Raw genomic sequence first — 20,808 nt, 5'->3', positions numbered from 1 at the left:
ATATATATATCGCGTGTGTGATTGCGTAAGTATGTATGTATGTATTCTTGTAGGTATATGTGTATAATAAGTATTTATGTGTATGTATCTATCTGTCAATATTCATACACGCGTATATGCGCGCAACTAAACGAGAGTGTGTATGTGTTAAGCTGGTACTGTTATTTATATCGTGCTCTATCATCTCGTGCAACGTAGTGGTCGGCAAACAACTGATAATGAAGTGAATGAATACATAATACAATTGATATCTCTCTTTACTCTTTACTCTTTTACTTGTTTCAGTCATTTGACTGCGGTCATGCTGGAGCACCGCCTTTAATCGAGCAACTCGACCCCGGGACTTATTCTTTTGTAAGCCCAGTACTTATTCTATCGGTCTCTTTTGCCGAACCGCTAAGTAACGGGGACATAAACACACCAGCATCGGTTGTCAAGCAATGTTAGGTGGACAGACACAGACACACAAACACACACACGCATGTATATATATATACATATATACGACGGGCTTCTTTCAGTTTCCATCTACCAAATCCACTCACAAGGCTTTGGTCGACCCGAGGCTATAGTAGAAGACACTTCCCCAAGATGCCACGCAACGGGACTGTACCCAGAACCATGTGGTTGGTAAACAAACTACTTATCACACAGCCACTCCTGATAGAAATGCATGTGAGTGTGTGGGATAGAAAACTAAACCAAGAGCTATACTAGTCTAGAGTTTTCTCTTTTGCACTATTATTTATATTAAATCAACTATTTAGAAAGTATCTCTAATTTTTCTTTTGTGCGTTATGTTAATAACATTTTATTAATATTATTTATATTTGCAGGAAAATTTCGCTGTCTCTAATATTTTGGATCGTTCCGTTTACTCCGGCAAGCAACATGTTCTTTCGAGTTGGTTTTGTTATTGCTGAAAGAAATCTCTACTTACCTAGCCTTGGCTTCTGTATCGCTATTTCACTTGGCTTCTGTATATTACGAGAAAGTCACCCACATCGGTCGCAGGTTGGTCACTTTCTCAATTTATAGAGTACTAGCAGTATCGCCCGGCGTTGCTCGGGTTTGTAAGGGAAATAACTATATAAGCATTTTTAGAGAGTTATAGCCAAAAAATAGCAAAAAAATGCATTAAAAATGGAAAAAAAATGATGGTATTTTTTCTTTTAATCGTTGACTCATCGTACACATTTTTAGAGAGTTACTTTCCTTATATAATAGCGAAAAAAATGCATTAAAATGGAAAAAGATGATGGCAAAATTTTTTTTAAATCGTAGACTCATCGTAGACGCGCGCTAATACCCAGAAGGGCTCGATATGAATCACGACTATAAGATACCCGGTTTTGGTTAAACTGCACCGCAAAATGTGGGAGTAGTTAGGAATCTAAATCGTAGGAGACAGACACACAACTTCACTTTTATATATAAAGATATACAAACCCTTGTATTTGCTGAGATTTGTTTACTCTTCTCTGTTCAACTTAAACAAGAAATACTGTACCATACATACTATTAACAGATTCTCTTTTCTACTGAGAGCTTTAAACACATCTTCAAGACAAGGAAAACATATTAACCCAAATCATCTGCTGTCATTTCTTTCCGTTTAAGTTACTCTAAGTATGGCAGCTCTTTAATCTCTCAAGAAAATTTCGTTGAGATTAGACACACACACACACACACACACACACACACACACACACACACACACACACACACACACAAACAAACACACGCACACACACACACACACAAACATAGGTACACACATACAAATATACGACTGGAATAATTATCACCAATACGTATATGTATGAAAATCATAGAAAAGATATAAGTGTTACTCATCTGGTATTAGATTAGTACAATTTGAACGACATACGCTAACTAAATAAGTTACACTAACTTTTGTATTACTTTTGATAGTTATATAAAAAAAAAAAAAACTAAAATTCTGAATATTTTAAGAATACTGGGTGTATTTTTTGGGGGCGTGACAAAAAATACACAAAAAATACAAAAAATACTGGGTGTATTTTTTGTCTCGCCCCCAAAAAATACACCCAGTATTCTTAAAATATTCAGAATTTTAGTTTTGGTCACACAGAACATCTCCACACCCCTTGCTCTCACCTACTGGATTTGACCGCCGCCTGACCTGTAAATATCTTCAACGCACCCACCACCCGATTTCAACGTACATTGATAATCAGTCAGCCATGGGCTCTTAAAGAGCCTCCTCGTTCAAATTGCTTTGCTGCGCCTCTGTTCTGTTTTGTTCTGCCAACGGAATTCCTATTTTTTTCCTGAAGAGAAAGCCACAACATGGTATCCTTATTTAATAAGAATTTGGAAAATTGTGGCTTTTGAAACATGTGTAGAATGCAATAAAAGGAATTCTGGTCAATCTTCGTTCAACTCCATTTCTTCAATTCACTAATAATATATATATATATATATTTAAAATTTATAAGTTTAAATTATTTAAATAATTTTTAAAATTTTGACTTTAATTTAATTATTTTAATTTGGAATTTTATATTTTTTATATTTTATATTTTTTAATTAATTTTATTTCTATGTATTGGCTTATGATTTTCACTTTGATTTGCCTAATAGTGGTTTTATCTCTAATTTAATATATATATATGAGTAGAAATGCATATACTTTAGATGGATAGATGTATATGTATGAAAACTCACACAGACAGACATACAGACACGCACACAAACACAAACACACACGTACACAGACACGTACACACACACGCACACATAAACACATGGTGCTTTGATGTATTGCATCTCTCGACAGGCCAGATACTTCAGAATTTTCCCTTCGCTTTTCATTTATATAATCTTAAAGGGAATTAAATGTACTTAAATATTTATTTCTAAAAAGAATGCTAATGGAATATATATTCTGTAGTTGATTAGCATTTTAAATTAAGTAGACAAACTAACATCATCCGTTTAATTCTAAGTATTAATTTATCATGGGAACATTGGCTAATTAACATTGTTGATGAAAAGAAAATGTCAAGTAGATTTGGTATTTATAATTTGAAATGTAGTTAGGCTTCATCTGGAAGAGAAGATAACATTTGTAAGTGGTCATAAAGAAGGGGTACTGTAGATGTTCTCTCCTTTTAATTTCAATCAGTAAATGAAAATGCTATGTTCGGATGTATGCACTTGTGTATACGAATATTTTAGTGTAAATCTGTAATACGAATAAAGCGTGACATGACATAAGATTTCGAGCATGTGATTATTGTGTGGCAATGTGTATACATGGATTAGCAAAAATGCACGAGTGTAGGAAGTATATGCATGGGTGCTTATCTGAGTTCATATTGTGGTGGTGGTGTTCAGGAAAGTAAGTAAAATTGAGACGAGACTGGGTATTTGTACTTTAGCAGATGATTACTTGTTCGCGACAATTTTGTCAAACAGTTGTTGATGCTCTTATACAAACCCCAAAACTGTAAAATGTTTCTTATAGTTGCTAGAAAATTCCAGTGTTGAGCCAAGCCTGAGTGATTTGACGTTGTCACGTCGAACGTGTAACTAATTTGCCCTAAAACGATCAGCCAATTTCGGGTCATTGTTACTTAGATGCAATAAGCTACAGACCTGGCCTGGCATGTGGTACAGTGTATGGCATTCTTGGAGGTGCGTGAAAACGTAATCAAATTGAATTACAAACTAGATCCATATTGTGCAGTGATGTTTCTGATGAAGGAAACGGGAGCATACGAACGACTCAGTTTGTGTTTTATGGGTGATAACGAGAAGCTGACTTATAGGCTTACAGATTATTTACAGTGCTATTGCATTTGAAGAAGTAGAGATATGTTTCAGAAAAATGTGAGACTATAAGTTTTGGATTAGAGTGGACGTATACTTTGTTATAAGATGTGCTGAGCGTGTCGAACAAGGCAAACGCCAAAGAAGATTGTAGTGAAACAGCTATAGGGCAAAATACAGAAAGTACGATCTTAAATGAAAACATCACAATGCGCAACGTCACTGGTCACTGGCATTGTAAGAAGTGGTGGACAACTTGATGCGACTTATTCTCGAAAACATCTTTCAGAGGAAGCGGAAGAAGCATAAGTAGAAGATAGATTCACTGGGAGTGCAATGAATAGATCTTTAAAGTACGGAAGGAGAGAGGCTAATAGAAACAAAGATGGTTTGGAAGTTAATAGCAGAGAAAGTAGTGACCTATGCTAAGGTTGTAGAGAAAGAGTGAAGAAGGGCAATAAAGGAGATTATCAATTCAGAGTTAAGGAAGATAATGCCAATTGAAGCATCGACATAACGACCATATAGCTCATGTGTGAGGAGAGTAGAAAAGGTGGAATTTGAAGTACATATTGCTAGCAGAAATTTTCAACAACCAGAAACTGGTAGGGATGAAAACAAATTCAGTAAGGTAGAGGTAGCGACAAGTACTGAGCCCATGTGTGGCGTTCCAGAAAATACTTGAAAACAGCGAATTGCACGAGATGTGGTATAATATTATAGAGGGATTTTAGATCCATCATGAAATAGATGGGAGTAACCAGGATGTGGAGTTGAAGAGGTGGAGCACGTGATTGGTGACAGAAAAACTGGAGGAGCTACTGATAAGAGTGACTATAGATAATTGTGGATATTAATATATACATAAAACACTAAGCATCTGCAATTTTTTTCTGCTATGCATTTGGATATGTACCGAATATGTGCCTATCTTCCTATCTACGTATGTGTTTTAATCACGAGAAAAAGTATAATTCACAATATAATTTTATGTATTCACAATGTGTCTGACTCATTACTTAAAATTCTTTGAAAAATTTAGAATAAATATTCAACTACCTTTGGTGCCCATTCAATCGCATATATCCTTATCAGTATATAGTGTCTGCAGCGTTCAATATTTTATCTATTACAAATGCTGTTTTATACGCACACACACACATATGTACGTATGTCCATATATGTATATGTGCGTTCGAGTATGTGTATACTAAACTAAAACAAATATTGATTTTTATTTATCTCTTTGTAATATGGTAGAAAATCTGATAAGCACTTATTCGTTATATTATTGGTTGTAAAATGTTTTATTCAGGTACTCAACAGAAATTCAGCCAAAATATTCCTGGAAGATATGCATAATAGAATAACTGAATCAAACAGAAACTTTTCAAAGACACGTCAAGAATTTGAGTGATGTCGCTGGGTTTGGCAAAAGTTTGACATATATTTGCATCTATATAATGGAAGCAAAATTCATATTCGTAACACTCACACCTGGAACATATTTCAAATCATTGGAATATTTCTTTTTAATTCAACAATCTATCAAAGCCAAATCGCATTTATTATAATGGTAGTGTAATTTTAATTGCTGGAAACACCTAAACTATGCGCTTAATCAACTTTGATTTCGTGTACAGTATTCGAACAGTAATTATTTCTAACTACTTAAAATCTTTGTCGTCAGATTTGATGCCAATGATTTTTATACATGGTACGATTGAGTATTTAACTTGTCAATCGTTAACAATTTAAAAGAATATTCATCCATAATATTTGAAAAAGTAACTATCAGGTAAATACAGAATACTCCAAATGTTTATATACTTGCTTTATATATGGCTGGAAAATTACATCGTGTTGAGCTGGATATAATTCAATTCATATAGTCCAGTTCTTGTCCAAGCTACCGATAAATATTTCTTATCAAATCTTCATTCTTAACTTTGGGTACTGCGAACAAATGCAGCAATAAGCATGAGTATAATTTTGATGAAAAATGCATTCTTTGAATATATTTCCTAAATAATGGGATCCATAGTCTTACATATGGTTTGTCGCGAATCCTGATTACTTCCTTGTCTTTGTATTATACGAAAATTATTCCAGCGTCCTGTAAATTATATTTTACTTAAATTATTTTATACTTTTAATACATATTATACGTGCACGGTACTAATACATACTATAATTCACTAATTGTATGCTACTAATACGTACGATATATACACAAACTACGGTAACACGAACGGGAAAGCAAGATCTACTTGGGCACGCTGCTTGCTAGAAGTAGCAGAGAAATCTCTATGCAATGGTCAAAGAAATGGTAATGTTGGATACTGTAGTCTTGTGGTCCTCACATGGAGCATCAGACTAATTACTTGTAACTGGCAGACACATTTGGCATTAAAAGGAATACTGCCCGATCCATAGTAGTGACCTACATACGGTCTGGGAGGCTTCATATATTGCTCAGAGGAGGTGCCCACCATGTTAAGGTTGATGAGGAAATGTGAGCCAGGCTTCAGGTGATTATTGGTGCCGACCGACTCGCAACTCTTCAACGAATGAAGAGGGTCTTAGAGGCAGCATTGCCTGGAAGCCGCCTGTTTCCGTGTCTGCAATTTCACGGGCTCAAGATGGAATACTGATATAACTATGACGTTGGCCGAAGACGTCCCGGATATAAGAAATGCCCCCAAAACTCTGGAAAAGCGTTATGAGTAAGCGTATTAGTTCATGGAAGAGGGAGTCGTCGGCATTTGCGTATTCATTGATGAATGTGGGTGCAACATTTGAACCAGGCGGTCTTTTGGACGAGTTTTCGAGGTGCTCCTGTTCACTGAGTTGTCAACGGTCAGCTTGGGAAAAACTGCAACATCACGTTCGCGGTGTCGAAAGTAATCGGCCTGGTTCACCACGCCATTGCGAACGATACCATTACACGAAACTCTTCCGAGGAGTTCTTGGGGGAAACAGTTCGATCATGTGCTGACCTGTTTCCATCAAATGAATCCGTCTCCTTGAATTATATGACAACGTGCGGCTACATGTTCGTGCCGAGCTCCCAGCCGACGCCAACTCATGGAGCAGTCTGAAACTCCTGCCTTCCTACTCGCCTTTTTCTTAATTGTCCAGAAATGGCGCATTCTGATTTTAAGTCGGCTGTCAAGCGGGATCTTGCTCGAGCTGAGCTGCAGCCAAGGGTTGGCTACCGGGCAGTTGCAGAAGAACCCGGCATGACCATGGACGAACGGCGAGCATATGTAATACAACAGGTCGCAAGGTGATACAACATCGACACTAACACTCCAGAAAATTGTGTTCGTTGGTATAGACACACCCAGGCATGGATCGACCGCCAGAAAATAGACGGCTAAATCCTCTCAAACGCACACTCCTTACCAAGACTGTAAATTAATAATTATCTTGGTGCACGAAGCACCCTTTCCCCAATGAAAGAAAAAAATGCAAAATCAAAGAAATATATACTTTTCCAAACAAAGCATATTATGCAAAAGAAGAACAAATATCACAACATAATGCATTCAAAATCAAAGAAAATGAGCATTTGTTGTAATTTTGAATTTCTTTTAACATGATTGTAAAGGCTGCGAATGCGATTTTATTAAATCTTTGACAATAAATACCTGTACATATGCAGAAGTAAAAGAATAAATAGAAAGGACGTGTGCACAATAGAGTGCTCAAAGTGTAAATAATGGATGAAAACACATGACTATGATAACAATAATCATACAGCTATCTGTTTCTTTATTATCCACAAGGGGCTAAACATAGAGGGGACAAACAAGGACAAACCCAAACAGCTATCGTGCTAATTTGATTGCTCGAAATGTTAAATAGATTGCTCCGAAACGAACCTGAATGCTCGAAAAGACGCTTTTTCACGTTCCGACTAATTTGAATGCTTTCGACTGGCGTTTTAATTTGAATGATGTAAATTCTTTGACCGAAATGCAAAACTGTGTGAGTGAAAAACGAATTTGAATGATCAATATCATGGCGCTATATATTTTCCGGGATTTTGAATGACCCAATTATAAAATCGAATGTCAAACCTACGAAAGTGACTGCAAAAATCTATACTAAAAAACAATAACATAAATGCACACACATACAACCTGACACGTCCACGCATATACACACATGTGTATATGTAAGTGAATGTATATGAATATAACTTACATTATAAAATATATATTATGCTATAGGTTGCAGTTACACCATATGTTACCTGAACACTTGTTAAGTTAGTATATTACATTTTCTGAGCAGTTGATAAATATGGAAAGATTCTTAGTAAATGTAATTTATTTGTTGATTGTAACAAGTAATCTTGTAAAACAAATTATTAAAGTAACTTATTTGTAAAGATTAAATAAACATTTTCATCGCAAATTAGATGTACCCAATGATACAGGGGTTGGACAAAATAATGGAAACAGCTTAAAATTTCAAACAAATTTATTTTAATATGGGGTAGGACCGCCTATGGGAGTTATTACAGCTTGAATTCTACGAGGTATGGACTCGAACAAAGTTTGAATTGTTTCCAAACGAATTTTTGTCCATTCTTCAGTTAAAAATATCTCCAGTTCTTATAGTGATGATGGTAGAGGATATCGACTCCTTACTTGTTTTTCTCAAATGAATCCTAAATGTTCAATAATATTGAGATAAGGAGGACTGTAGTGGCCAGATAAGATGCTCAACTTCACTAGAATGTTCCTCGTGCCTTTCAGTAACAACTTTAGTTGTGGGAATTGGTGCATTATCATCCTGAAAGATTGCATTTCCCTCCGGAAGCAGTTCCGCAACCATAGGATGAATTTGATCAGATAAAATGCTTAAATAGCCTTGACTATTAATTCTGCCATGAAGGGAAACCATTTAGCCGACAGACGTCCAAGATATAGCCCCCTTCCAGATCATCGCAGATCCGTCTCCATATTTAACAGTTGGAAGAAGGTAGTCTGGGTTAGATGCTTCTTTTTGCTGTCTCCACACGTATTCACGGCCATTGGTCGGATATAAGGTAAAGGATGACTCATCCAAGAAAATAACTTTCTTCCACTGCTCTTGGGACCAAATCTGTAGGCTTTTACTCCACTCTAAACGCTTTTCAATGTTTGTTTTTGAAAGTAGTGGTTTTCTGATTGCAGCCCTCCTGTGAAATCCGGCTTTATGCAGTTCCCGGCGAACATTTTCTGTGGAAACTGGGTTCTCGAGGTGGTCATTAAGCTCTGCAGTAATTTTGGGATCTGTATTTTTGTGATGCTTTCTACCAATTCACGTAAGAATCCGACGGTTCCTATCTGAAAGTTTTAGTTTTCTTCAGGAGTTTTGTTTCGACGAGGAGGTTTTTCACCTTTTCTTATAGAATGTCATTACTTTCGAGACAGTACTTCTTGATACACCAAATTTTTCGGCTGTTTTCGTTAAGCTAGCGCCCGCCATACGAGCACTAACAAGTTGACCTCTTTGAAAGTCCGATAGATCCGTCATTTTAATGAATTTCAATGACCTTTTTCTGATGATATCTGAAAAGAAACAGCAATTTTAGCAGAACATATTAAGCAACACTAATAATAAATAAAAAACATAAAAATAACCAAGCTTTTGGCGGGTTATAGATATTTCAAAATTCTGATGCTATGATGCTATTTTGTCCAACCCCTGTAAATTTAGAAAGTCATTCTAGCTAAGCACGCAGTAGAGTGACAAATGAAAAGTTTAAGATTGATACTAGATATTGTTAACGTGAAACGAGCACGCTTGTTTAATGTAGAGGAGAGTAAAAAGACGTGTGCTTTTGTCATCGAAAATCTTCCCTACCATGTGAGGTTGAGTTTTATGAATCTATTCATTTTTAGCCTTTCTTTTCCCTCTTTCCTTTTTGTCTCGCTCTGATGTTACATATTGTTCTACTAATACTACCGACCACGATATTTATAATTTTCAGCAGATACTTAGAGCTGGTGCCATGCACCACTCAGCCCAATATATCATCAAATGCTACATTTTCTCTGTTATTTAACGTCCCTCTTTCACTGACTTTATGTTTTTTCATGATTTTGTGACCTTTGTCTTTAAATTTACTGGTACATAATCTGGCTTAGATTAACTAAAAGTTGTTTTGCTTCAGTTCATGTACGTCTATTTACTTCACGCATGTATGTATTATGTATGCATGTATGTATGTATGTATGTATGTATGTATGTATGTATGTATGTATGTATGTATGTATGTATGTATGTATGCATGCATGTATGTATGTATGTATGTATGTATGTATGTATGTATGTATGTATGTATGTATGTATGTATGTATGCATGCATGTATGTATGTATGTATGTATGTATGTATGTATGTATGTATGTATGTATGTATGTGTGCCTGTGTGTAGGTACATATGCGTGTGTGTTGCTACCAATATATATGCTCGCTAATTTGCCTTTATTCTTTAGTTATGAACTTGTGTCAACAAGGACGGAAGATGAAAGTATTCCTAAAATCAATATCTCCTTAATATTTATGAAATGCCTCGATGATATATTAACGTAACAATGTATAATCACATTGTTGAAATATAGCCAATTCCTGATATCTTTATTAGGTCTTATCAAAATGTACAAAATATTGGATGTATTTTCCCCCATTATTATCGAGGAAGCAATGCATTTCCTATTACAATCAATTGCATCGAAATTCGAGTTTAATCACTAGATTATTTGTGAAACCAATTCTTTTTAATTTAGATTTGATGGTGGACGAGAATTGTAACGATCTTACATCATGCATATGTTAACGCTCATAGTTTACTAAGAGGTTATTTGTTAAAAGTTTGATTTAGAATTCACAAAGATTCAAAGTTCTCAGACCGACTTATATAATACGATAAATCTATTTTCTCTAACGACCTCACTTATCTTGTGTGTGCAAAAAAACTTGTTTTACTGTATATGTTTACAATGCATGCTTATTAGTTGAGGAAAATATTATTTCAATAGTCTAAGTAAACCAATTAGGTAATTTAGCTCATTGTAATTTGACAATATACATACCTGTCAGAATAAAGCAACACCCGTGACGTTAAAAATAGCTTAGTGTGCTTGTGACATGGAAGGAATAGCTAATGAATTGTGGAAACAGGGATTCAGATTAAGTTCCATAACTAATCAAGTATATTTTTTGATTATTTTTGTTTATGGTTTCGGTTAGGGGTAAGAACTAAGCTGATGACATTTAGAGGTTTTCCAAACAGATTACATTCGTGCAGCTGATGCTCAGGTTTGAAGAATTGCAGATTAATCATTGTGTAAATGTGACGCAGGCAGAATTGTGACAAAGAACGTTTGAAGGCAGACGATAACAGATCTCTCTCCTTAATAAGCAGCTACAGCTACAAGTCACGTACTTTCATCTTGAAGTTACGCTCTCCTTAAAAACAAAAATTTCTTTAAAATAGTTTAATGCTGCCATGATAAACATGCTTCTTTCCAAAATGCATATACACAATATATATATATATGAAGAAAAAGCTTCTTCCAGGTAACTTCTGTAGCTTGGATGGATTGCAAGAAAATACTCCAATAGGCCAGAGATGTTAAGGGTCATTACTACTGATGAACTTTTAGTATCTCAACTTCCCAAGTTGCTTTCTGAAGAAAATACATCGGACTCGAGCTATAACTATCCACTTCAAAACCTGAAGTGACACCCACAATAGAATACTGAAAACATTTCTATTAAATTGATTATGGGAAAATACCATATTACCTATTTGTTGGTAATAAAAAAAAAATCAGATGTTTTTTTCTGTCAGAGAACATGAAATAAGGATGTCAATTGATTATGGGAAAGTACCGTATTACATATTCGTTGGTAATAAAAAAAATCTAATTTTCTTCAGTCAGAGAACATGAAATAAGGATGTCAATCAATAATTAAGTTCGAAGAAGATATCATACATTGTTCGCTGAGTGTATCAGCACAAAATGCTATAAATATTTAGCAGATATTGATTTTGGGGAATGATTATAATTTTCTTTTGTTGTTAGAAATGCATATGGATTGAAAATCATATTCGGCAAATCTCTGGAGAGTAAACGTAGGTTTATTGAGAAAATATATTCCATTTTTACATACAGGTGGGTTATAAACATGTACATATACCTACCTACCTACCTACCTACCTACATACCTACCTACCTACCTACATACATACATACATACATACCTACCTACCTACCTACCTACCTACCTACCTACCCACTTACCTACGTATACATATATATATATATATATATCTGTGTGTGTGTGTGTGTGTGTGTGTGTGTGTGTGTGTATCTATCTATCTGTCTGTCTGTCTGTCTTCTGTCTGTCCTTCCCGTAGAGAGAGGTTTTCAGAGACCGGATTAGCACGCTAGTGAAGAGGCATTTAACAGGAGCCATCATTAACAACAAATGGCGGTTTGCCTTCAAGAGAGCAATAAAAGCCGATTCATTTAGGTATAACAAATCGCAAGCGATAGACAGAAACAAATAGAGGGTGAGCTAGTTAAGAAACTAGAAGAGACGATTAGAAGTGGCATCTCATCCAACATATTGGCGGCGAAGTTGGCCTTCGACCTACACTTCAACGCCCCAAACGAAGGGTGCGTTATGAGGGCTAGGATGCGTGCTCTAAGAAACAAAGGTGTTGGAACCGTGCGAGAGGCCCGGGTGGTGGAGACGGAACAGGTCAACAAAGCTACCATTTGGTCTCTGATGGATGAACGGGGGCGCGAATAACTCGAGCCTAGCAAAACGTGTGAGGCCTTCAGCAGCACTTTGCCCGACCTTTGGGGACAAGTGGCTAGTGAGAACGACGCAGGGTCGACTTCAGTGCCTACCTGGATAGCCTGCCACGACTCTCGGCAAGAAAGGCAGAATGTTGCGAAGGTGCTATCACAGCGCGGACGTGTGTAACGTGATGGCAGAGTGCACGAAGGACAAATGACCGAGCTTTACAATTGTATGCCAGACTTGTTTGGAGGCGTCTTGGCAACAGTGTACTGCAACTGGCAGCAAATCGGAGCATCCCCAGTTTTGTGAGCCGAGGAGTTGTAACGCTGCTAAAGAAATGTCCAAACAAGGCCCATCACTCTGCTCAATGCAGACTTGAGAATTTTGGCCAAAGTGCTAGTCATCGAGAAATAAGTCGACAAGGCGTAAACGTGCGTCGTGCCGGGTCGGAGCATCCATGACAACCTCCACCTCATGTGCTACATCATAGACAGGATAGTTAAGGAACCTGGCATGGATGGGACACTGATCAATTCAGATCAATCCAAAGCTTTCGATAGGGGAGATCATCGATACTTGGAGGCTGTCCTCATAGCGGCTGGTTTCGGTCCGTTTTTCGCGGCTGGATCGCTGCCTTATACAAAGGCATCCGTTCGTTAATTCGCGTGAATGGACATTTATCGACACCATTCGACATAGCACGTTCGGTCTGTCAGGGATGCCTTCTCTCGTGGCTTCTGTACGTATTGACCTCGAGCCACTACTGTGAAAGCTGGCAATGCTGAGGGGCATTCCGCGAGAATTGGGATGCGAGAATTGGGTCATGATGTCTGGCCACGACCGCATCGAGCTGGTCAGCGAGACGCTGAATGACTATGAAGCAGTAATAGAAGCGAAAATTAACCGGGAAAAGTCAGTGGGCTTTCGGCTCGGCACCTGGAGAAGCAAGCCCATGCCATCCAGCAACGCCTCCGTCGTGGGACGCTGGACCGAGGGTCCGGTCGAATTGCTCGGGGTCTGGTTTGGTCCGGACCTCCAAACGGAGAAGAACTGGGACGAGATAACGAGTAGGGTAGCCATTCTCACCCGGCAATGGACCGAGAGGAAGCTGTTCCTAAAAGGTCGGGCGAAGGTGGGGAACGCGTACATCGCGTCCGTCATCTACTACCATCTGACCGTCGTGCCTTGTCCCGACCCTATATCACCAACCTGGAAGGCATCCTCTTCCGCTTCCTGTGGAAAGGAAGTGTTCCGATGGTCAGACACCCGCTAAAAGGAGGGCTGAGCATGCCGAGGTTGATGATGCGCAGACAAGCGCCGAGACTAATGTGATAAATAAGAATACTTAAGAGAGTAAATACTGTCTATTTATTAATCTAATTAAGATATTAAAAAAATTAAGATAGTGAACATTAAACCTATTGCAATATTTCGTTCCCACTTTATAAAAAGTTGCTAATCAACCCCCTATTTTCATTTGGTTTCTGAATATCTTCAAAATAGTTTGGCTTTATTCTACAATAAAAGGAACGACATGCTGGATATAAAATAAAAGGTATTTCATACACATTTCATGAGACTATTGGAAGGAACCGAATTTATTATATCAATATTACAGGGGAGGAAGCATTGTCAAGTAAGCGCTAAGAATTTTTAAGTGAGTAAAATTACTCAGTTATTAATGCAAGAGGCAATCACTTACTGAATGGATCATTCTGTTCAAAAGCTGTTAGTAAATGCATCATCGAAATTTAATATATTTTCTGAAAATCTCAACGGTGAAGGATTTCTCCACTTGTGTGTGGTACTCTATATTACTCTTTTACTTACGACTAGCAGTATCGCCCGGCGTTGCTCGGGTTTGTAAGGGAAATAACTATATAAGCATTTTTAGAGAGTTATAGCCAAAAAATAGCAAAAAAATGCATTAAAAATGGAAAAAAATGATGGTAAATTTTTTTTAAATCGTTGACTCATCGTAGACATTTTTAGAGAGTTACTTCCCTCATATAATAGCCAAAAAATGCATTAAAATGGAAAAAAATGATGGTAAATTTTTTTTTAAATCGTTGACTCATCGTAGACATTTTTAGAGAGTTACTTCCCTCATATAATAGCCAAAAAATGCATTAAAATGGAAAAAATGATGGTAATTTTGTTTTAAATCGTAGACTCATCGTAGACGCGCGCTAATACCCAGAAGGGCTCGATATGAATCACGACTATAAGATACCCGGTTTTGGTTAAACTGCACCGCAAATTGTGGGAGTAGTTACGAATTTAAATCGTAGGAGACAGACACACAACTTGACTTATATATATAAAGATTTCTTGTATTACAATTAGGCAATTCTCAAGTTTTAGCTGGGATTTTTAAAAATTATGAATAGAGTAGAGCTGCTTTTAAATACTTCATTCGTTTTTTTTGTATTTTTAATACACAATACACACCTCTTTCCTGGACACAGTTTTTGTAAAGTTATCTGTTAGACATATTGTAGATCTTTACGTAAATTTGATATTAGGGTTTGTTATTTCCAACAGGGAAATTTTGATAAATAATCAATCGCATTAAATTGACTGAGTTCAGGAAAGCGTGATCATTAAGAACTTTCAAAAGCACAACTAATCAACTGATGATGTCAGCATTAAGCTCACTCTTCAAATTGCTGATTGCGAAGTTCTGTTTGCAAACAAAAAGAAGAAAATGCTGTGAACTTTACCAGTAGTTTACGTCGGTCTCAGCAACGTATGTCAATGTTGACACACAGTAGCTCAAGCGTTTATAATTGCTAACAACACGAAATTAAAAACTAAGGAAGAAGTCACTATACTAACGTATTTCACATTCACTCTTTCTTTTTCTTTATATCTTCCTCTCTGTCTTTCGATTTTGCATTTTCACAATGAAATTGGTCAAATTAATTTGACTACAATCTTTTTTGACGGGTAATTACAGAACCATACAACAGTTACATTAGTTATGAAAGTAATTATCCTCCCTTTCTCTGCGCTTCTCTATTGGAATCTCGTGTCTGATACAATGTTTTTGACCATAAACACATGAAGATTAATCACAAATTCGATTTCTCTTTCAACTACATGATCATTTTGTTGTTAAAGTGTCATAACTTTCGAACAGAAAATATTTTTGCAGAACATCTGAAGGAAGAACAATAAATTTATATTGCAAGTAGTTTATATAATACTAACGCAGCTTGTTTATACTTTATTATATTTCTATAGGGTTAGCAGAACTGTTTTAAACATTACCACTCTTTTTCACTTGGTGAGATGTCTACTCTTTAAGAGGAATGACATATATATATATATAAAAATAACGCCCTACACGTTATAAACATAAAATGTCTGACAAAAGCTATCCAAATAAAATTTTATAAACATAAAATGTCTGAAAAAAGCAATCCATATAAAATTTTTAAATGGACAATTTTACATTGAGATACACAACCGAAATAATATGTAACAATAAATTATATGATGATGATGTGAGAAACTTTTGTCTGGAGCAATAAAATTTTGTATCTGTGATTTTAAGAGTCATAAATATTTTTGAATGCATTAAAAATTACAATGTGTAAAGAAAATATGCACTTAAAAAGTGTTGCCAACGTGCAGATTATTTAAGACCGAAAATATATTTCGTGTTAGATTTAAAAAAAAAACAAAAAAAAAAACACGTATATTTTCCTAGGACGAAAATTTGCAATGTATAACAAGAATATATTGTTAGCAGTAAAATCGTTAACACACACACACATATGTATTATGTATGTATGTATGTATGTATGTATGTATGTATGCATGTATGTATGTATGTATGTATTTTGTATGTGCGTATGTATGTACGTATCTATCTCTACATTTATATATAGCTCAAATTTACAGAAGACAAAAGACGAAGACGTGAAAGAACAACAAGCGCGTTAGTTTAACAATCAGGAAGAATGGGAGAACTATATATATATATATATGTATGTATGTATATATATATATATTATATATATATATATATATATATATATATATATATAATATATATATATATATATATATATATATATATATATATATATGATCGCCATGTTGATTCGCTAGCTTCTGCACGCATTTTTTTCTCTCCTTGTTTCTCTCCGTGTATTTTTTTCTGTGTATCTTTCTGTTGAAGAGCGTAGGGTCGAAACGTAAAAGACTTGTTTTATTTATATTCCTGAGCGCCATACCAATACAATTGTTTGTTTGTACTATACCTGCCTTCGTCTTTTGTTTGTTTTCATAAAGCTTCCCGTTATATATATATATATATATATATATATATATATATATATATAACGGGAAGCTTTATATATATATATATTATATATATATATATATATATATATATATATATGTATGTATGTATTTATATATATATATATATATATATATCTTTTCTTTCTCTTTTACTTGTTTCAGTCATTTGACTGCGGCCATGCTGGAGCACCGCCTTTAGTCGAGCAAATGGACCCCGGGACTTATTCTTTGTAAGCCCAGTACTTATTTTATCGGTCTCTTTTGCCGAACCGCTAAGTGACGGGGACGTAAACACACCAGCATCGGTTGTCAAGCAATGCTAGGGGGACACACACAGACACACAAACACACATACATATATATATATACATATATACGACAGGCTTCTTTCAGTTTCCGTCTACCAAATCCACTCACAAGGCATTGGTCGGCCCGGGGCTATAGCAGAAGACATTTGCCCAAGATGCCACGCAGTGGGACTGAACCCGGAACCATGTTGTTGGTTAGCAAGCTACTTACCACACAGCCACTCCTGCGCCTATATACATATATATATATGTATATATGTATATATATTTACTTACATATAAGACACAGAAGTTTCTCATACATATGAAAACTTCAAAAAAAAGATGATTTGTAGGTAAAACGCCGGAGAAAAGATTTGCGTTTAAAGCATCGAAATTTCCCTTTTGCCGACTAGGGAAAAATTATCGTCCATATGCTGAACACTGACCCCTTTTAGACGCAACTTGGACCGATCCAAAGTTGATAACTCCTTCTCGATCTGATGTACTGTCGTACAGTAGTATTTCGTTTCCGGTTTTTTGCCTACAATCCTAATTGATCAAAATATTTTCAAATTTCTAGTTGTAGAGACTTATGCACCTCCAGCCAACGAGTCGGACAAGTTGTCTATTCCGCTGAGGGGCTTTTGTAGGTGCAAAATGAATATCCATTCTTTGACCATAACAGACCACCTACTGAGTTTTACTGCTGTACAGTTTTATCCTCTTTTCGGATACTTGAACTACTAGCCGATATGTATGTATGTATGTATGTATGTATGTATGTATGTATGTATGTATGTATGTATGTATGTATGTATGTATGTATGTATGTATGTTATTGTGTGTATGCATGTAAACGTATATATATATATATATATGTGTGTGTATGTGTATGTGTGTGGATACACAAAAATTCCGAGATGGAGCTAGAAGATCACTGGGAGTGAGGCATCATTCAGCCTCTCTTGAAGCATGTCTCCAGAAGAAGATCACTTTAATATAAAACCTTATATGCTGGGAATGGCATTGGACATTTTGGAAATCTTTGGTTTGTGCTAGAGATCATGGCGCTCCCACATCCCTGAGCTGCGACTCATATTGGCACCAGACATCTCGCTCTGGCTTGTCTCTGGATAATGTCAGAAGAGTGGAGAGGATCTATGAAGTTATGTGCAAGTGTTATTGGACCTAAAACTCTGCACAGGCATTGCTAACCTCTGCGCGATATGAGTTGCTTTTTTTCTCCCGATATATAGTTATTTTATTTTCAGCATATATGTATCTTTATTTTTAGTATATATTTATTCATTTTTATTCGGAAATGCTGCGGCAATGGGAAGTGGGGAAACATGCAGACCTGACGGGTTCGAAGCATGTAGTCAGCGTCCTGCACATAGGCGGCCCTTGCTAGATATTAAGTCGTCTCTTTGTTGCCCAAGGCAGCGATAGGATTCGGTTGCTGCTGCATGGGTGTCTGAGTAGCTTCATTTGAAGAAGACACTGCTCAACCTGAGGCCGGGGAAGTTCGAGAAAAGGCGAACCAAAAACCTGGTCAATTTAGCGCGACTGACGGATGTCCACTCTGCACTCGAAAAAGAAAGACGTTTTTCTTTCAGAATATGGATCTGAATGGAACTTGAACATTTCTTGTTGGAACGTGCGCACTCTTGGATAACAAGATTGATTGTAGGCCTCAAAGACGCACTGCACTCGTTGCTCACGAGCTGAACCGCTATAACATTGATATAGCTGCACTTTCAGAGACTCGTATAGAAGGTAACGGTCAGCTTGAGGAAGTAGAAGGTGGATGCATCCTTTTACGGAAAGGGTGGTAGAGGTAGAAGTGGGAGTGCAGAGAGGTTGGGGTTGGCTTTGAAGTTCGATCCTTAAGAAGTTGGAGGGTCTATCTTTTCCTATAAATGAACGTCTAATGGCTCTGCGATTGCACCTGGATGGTGGACGGTTTGCTACTCTAATAAGTGTATACGCTCCTACTTTGACTAGTTGTGATGAAGATAAAATTATGTTTTGTACCCAGCTGAGAGCCATAATTATGAAAATCCTCAATTCTGATAAATTTATTCTACTGCGGGGGTCTATGCCAGGCTAGAACAGACTGACAAGCATGGAGCTCTCTAGGACATTTTGGTGTAGGGAAAATGAATAGCAATTGTCTCATGCTGATGGAGCTTTGCAATGAACATGAACTTTACATCGCAAGCACTCATTTTATGCACAAAGGTGATCACAGAACAACGTGAATGCATCCAAAGTCTAAAGTTTGGTACTTGCTGGATTATGTCAGCATCCTCAAGCCTGACATCTATGACATTTGTAATGTCAAGTCCTTTCCCGGATCGGAATGCTGAACAGGCCACAGTCTGGTGCCAGCAAAGTTCCGGATGATGATTAGAGTGAAAGAGAGAAGAGAGCCAGTTGATATTCCTCGGCATCTGAACGTCCACAAGATATGTGATGCTGTGTCGAGGAAAGAGCTTCAGACTCGCTTGTCCAGCATTGACAATAGGGGAAAATTTTCCAGTATAGGTTCTTCAATGTGCTGCCGAAGCACTGGGATATGCTAATGCCAGACACAGAGACTTGTTTGATGAAAATGATGCTGAAGTTCAGTGACTATTAGTTGTAAAGCTCCATGTCCACAATGTATCGCTGAACAGAGGAGTTTCAGCTGTGCAGCGAAATCTAGCTGTATAAAATCACTACTGCAGCAATCGCTCAGCAAGATGTATAACACTCTAAACCGCATCCTTGACCACCTCACAAGCTCGTTCCAGTCTCAAAAGGGCACTCTGCATGATTTGCTTATCTCCTGATACAAGTTTCACACCGTCCTTGAAGGCTTTCTTATGCGATTGTGCATGGGCGATCTGTTCCGAAAAATCCACGGTTTTCAAAATCATCTCCATGACTAAGATAAACCACGTGGCAGGTATTGTATAGCCAGCAGCAATGCCAATCTCCAATCGGTGCCAATCAGTTGTAAAATGTCCAGGTGTAAACATCCTCATTATTTTGGTTACTTTGTCTGGAATGTGGAAGCGGTACATAGTTCTCATAAGTAATACGTGTGGGACCGAGCCATATGCACTGAATATTTGTTTATTTTCAGTTACATGCCACTGTTCGGGATTCTTATGCCCTTATTTTATATTTTGAAGATTAATCAATGGAAAACTAAATAATATTAATGACTAATATTTTATGAGCTTCGTTATTTCTTAACATTCAGTTTTGAATAAATATATATTAAACTATGCCATTTTTGTTTTAATTTCAGATTCTTAAAACAGCAGCTGTATGCCTGACTTTTGTATTCATCGTCAGGTCTCACCAGGTCAGGATCGTTCATTGATTTCTTCATATCTTTTAAAATAACAATAGCGTTAAATACAGTCATAATTTTTCTTGTCTAAATTTTTTTTTTTTAAGTCTTTAATCTCATATAATATTTCTACAATTTATCCAGAGGAAATGATGTTTAAACATTGAGTCAGTTTTAAGCTTTCTTCTCAATCATCACTGTTACAAGCTTTAATAGTGAAGAATTT

General features: G+C 36.6%; 1 protein-coding gene across 8 annotated transcripts in view; it reads left to right on the top strand.

Annotated features, from left to right (window-relative positions):
* LOC115209866 (protein O-mannosyl-transferase TMTC4-like) overlaps window positions 1-20,808 on the top strand; it is a 382,774-nt gene that overhangs the window by 250,965 nt on the left and 111,001 nt on the right. For 7 of the 8 annotated variants that reach the window (XM_029778443.2, XM_036501543.1, XM_036501547.1 and 4 more), the window contains 2 exons: window positions 837-1,014; window positions 20,538-20,594. In XM_029778443.2, coding sequence (XP_029634303.1) covers window positions 837-1,014; window positions 20,538-20,594 — 235 coding nt within the window. Of the gene's footprint in view, window positions 1-836; window positions 1,015-11,908; window positions 11,999-20,537; window positions 20,595-20,808 lie in introns of all 8 variants that reach the window. The other variant, XM_036501548.1, reaches the window with a different exon arrangement.

The sequence above is a fragment of the Octopus sinensis genome, linkage group LG3, assembly GCF_006345805.1.
Source record: "Octopus sinensis linkage group LG3, ASM634580v1, whole genome shotgun sequence".
In the NCBI taxonomy this organism is placed as follows: domain Eukaryota; kingdom Metazoa; phylum Mollusca; class Cephalopoda; order Octopoda; family Octopodidae; genus Octopus; species Octopus sinensis.
This window is presented reverse-complemented; position numbering and strand designations above follow the sequence as displayed.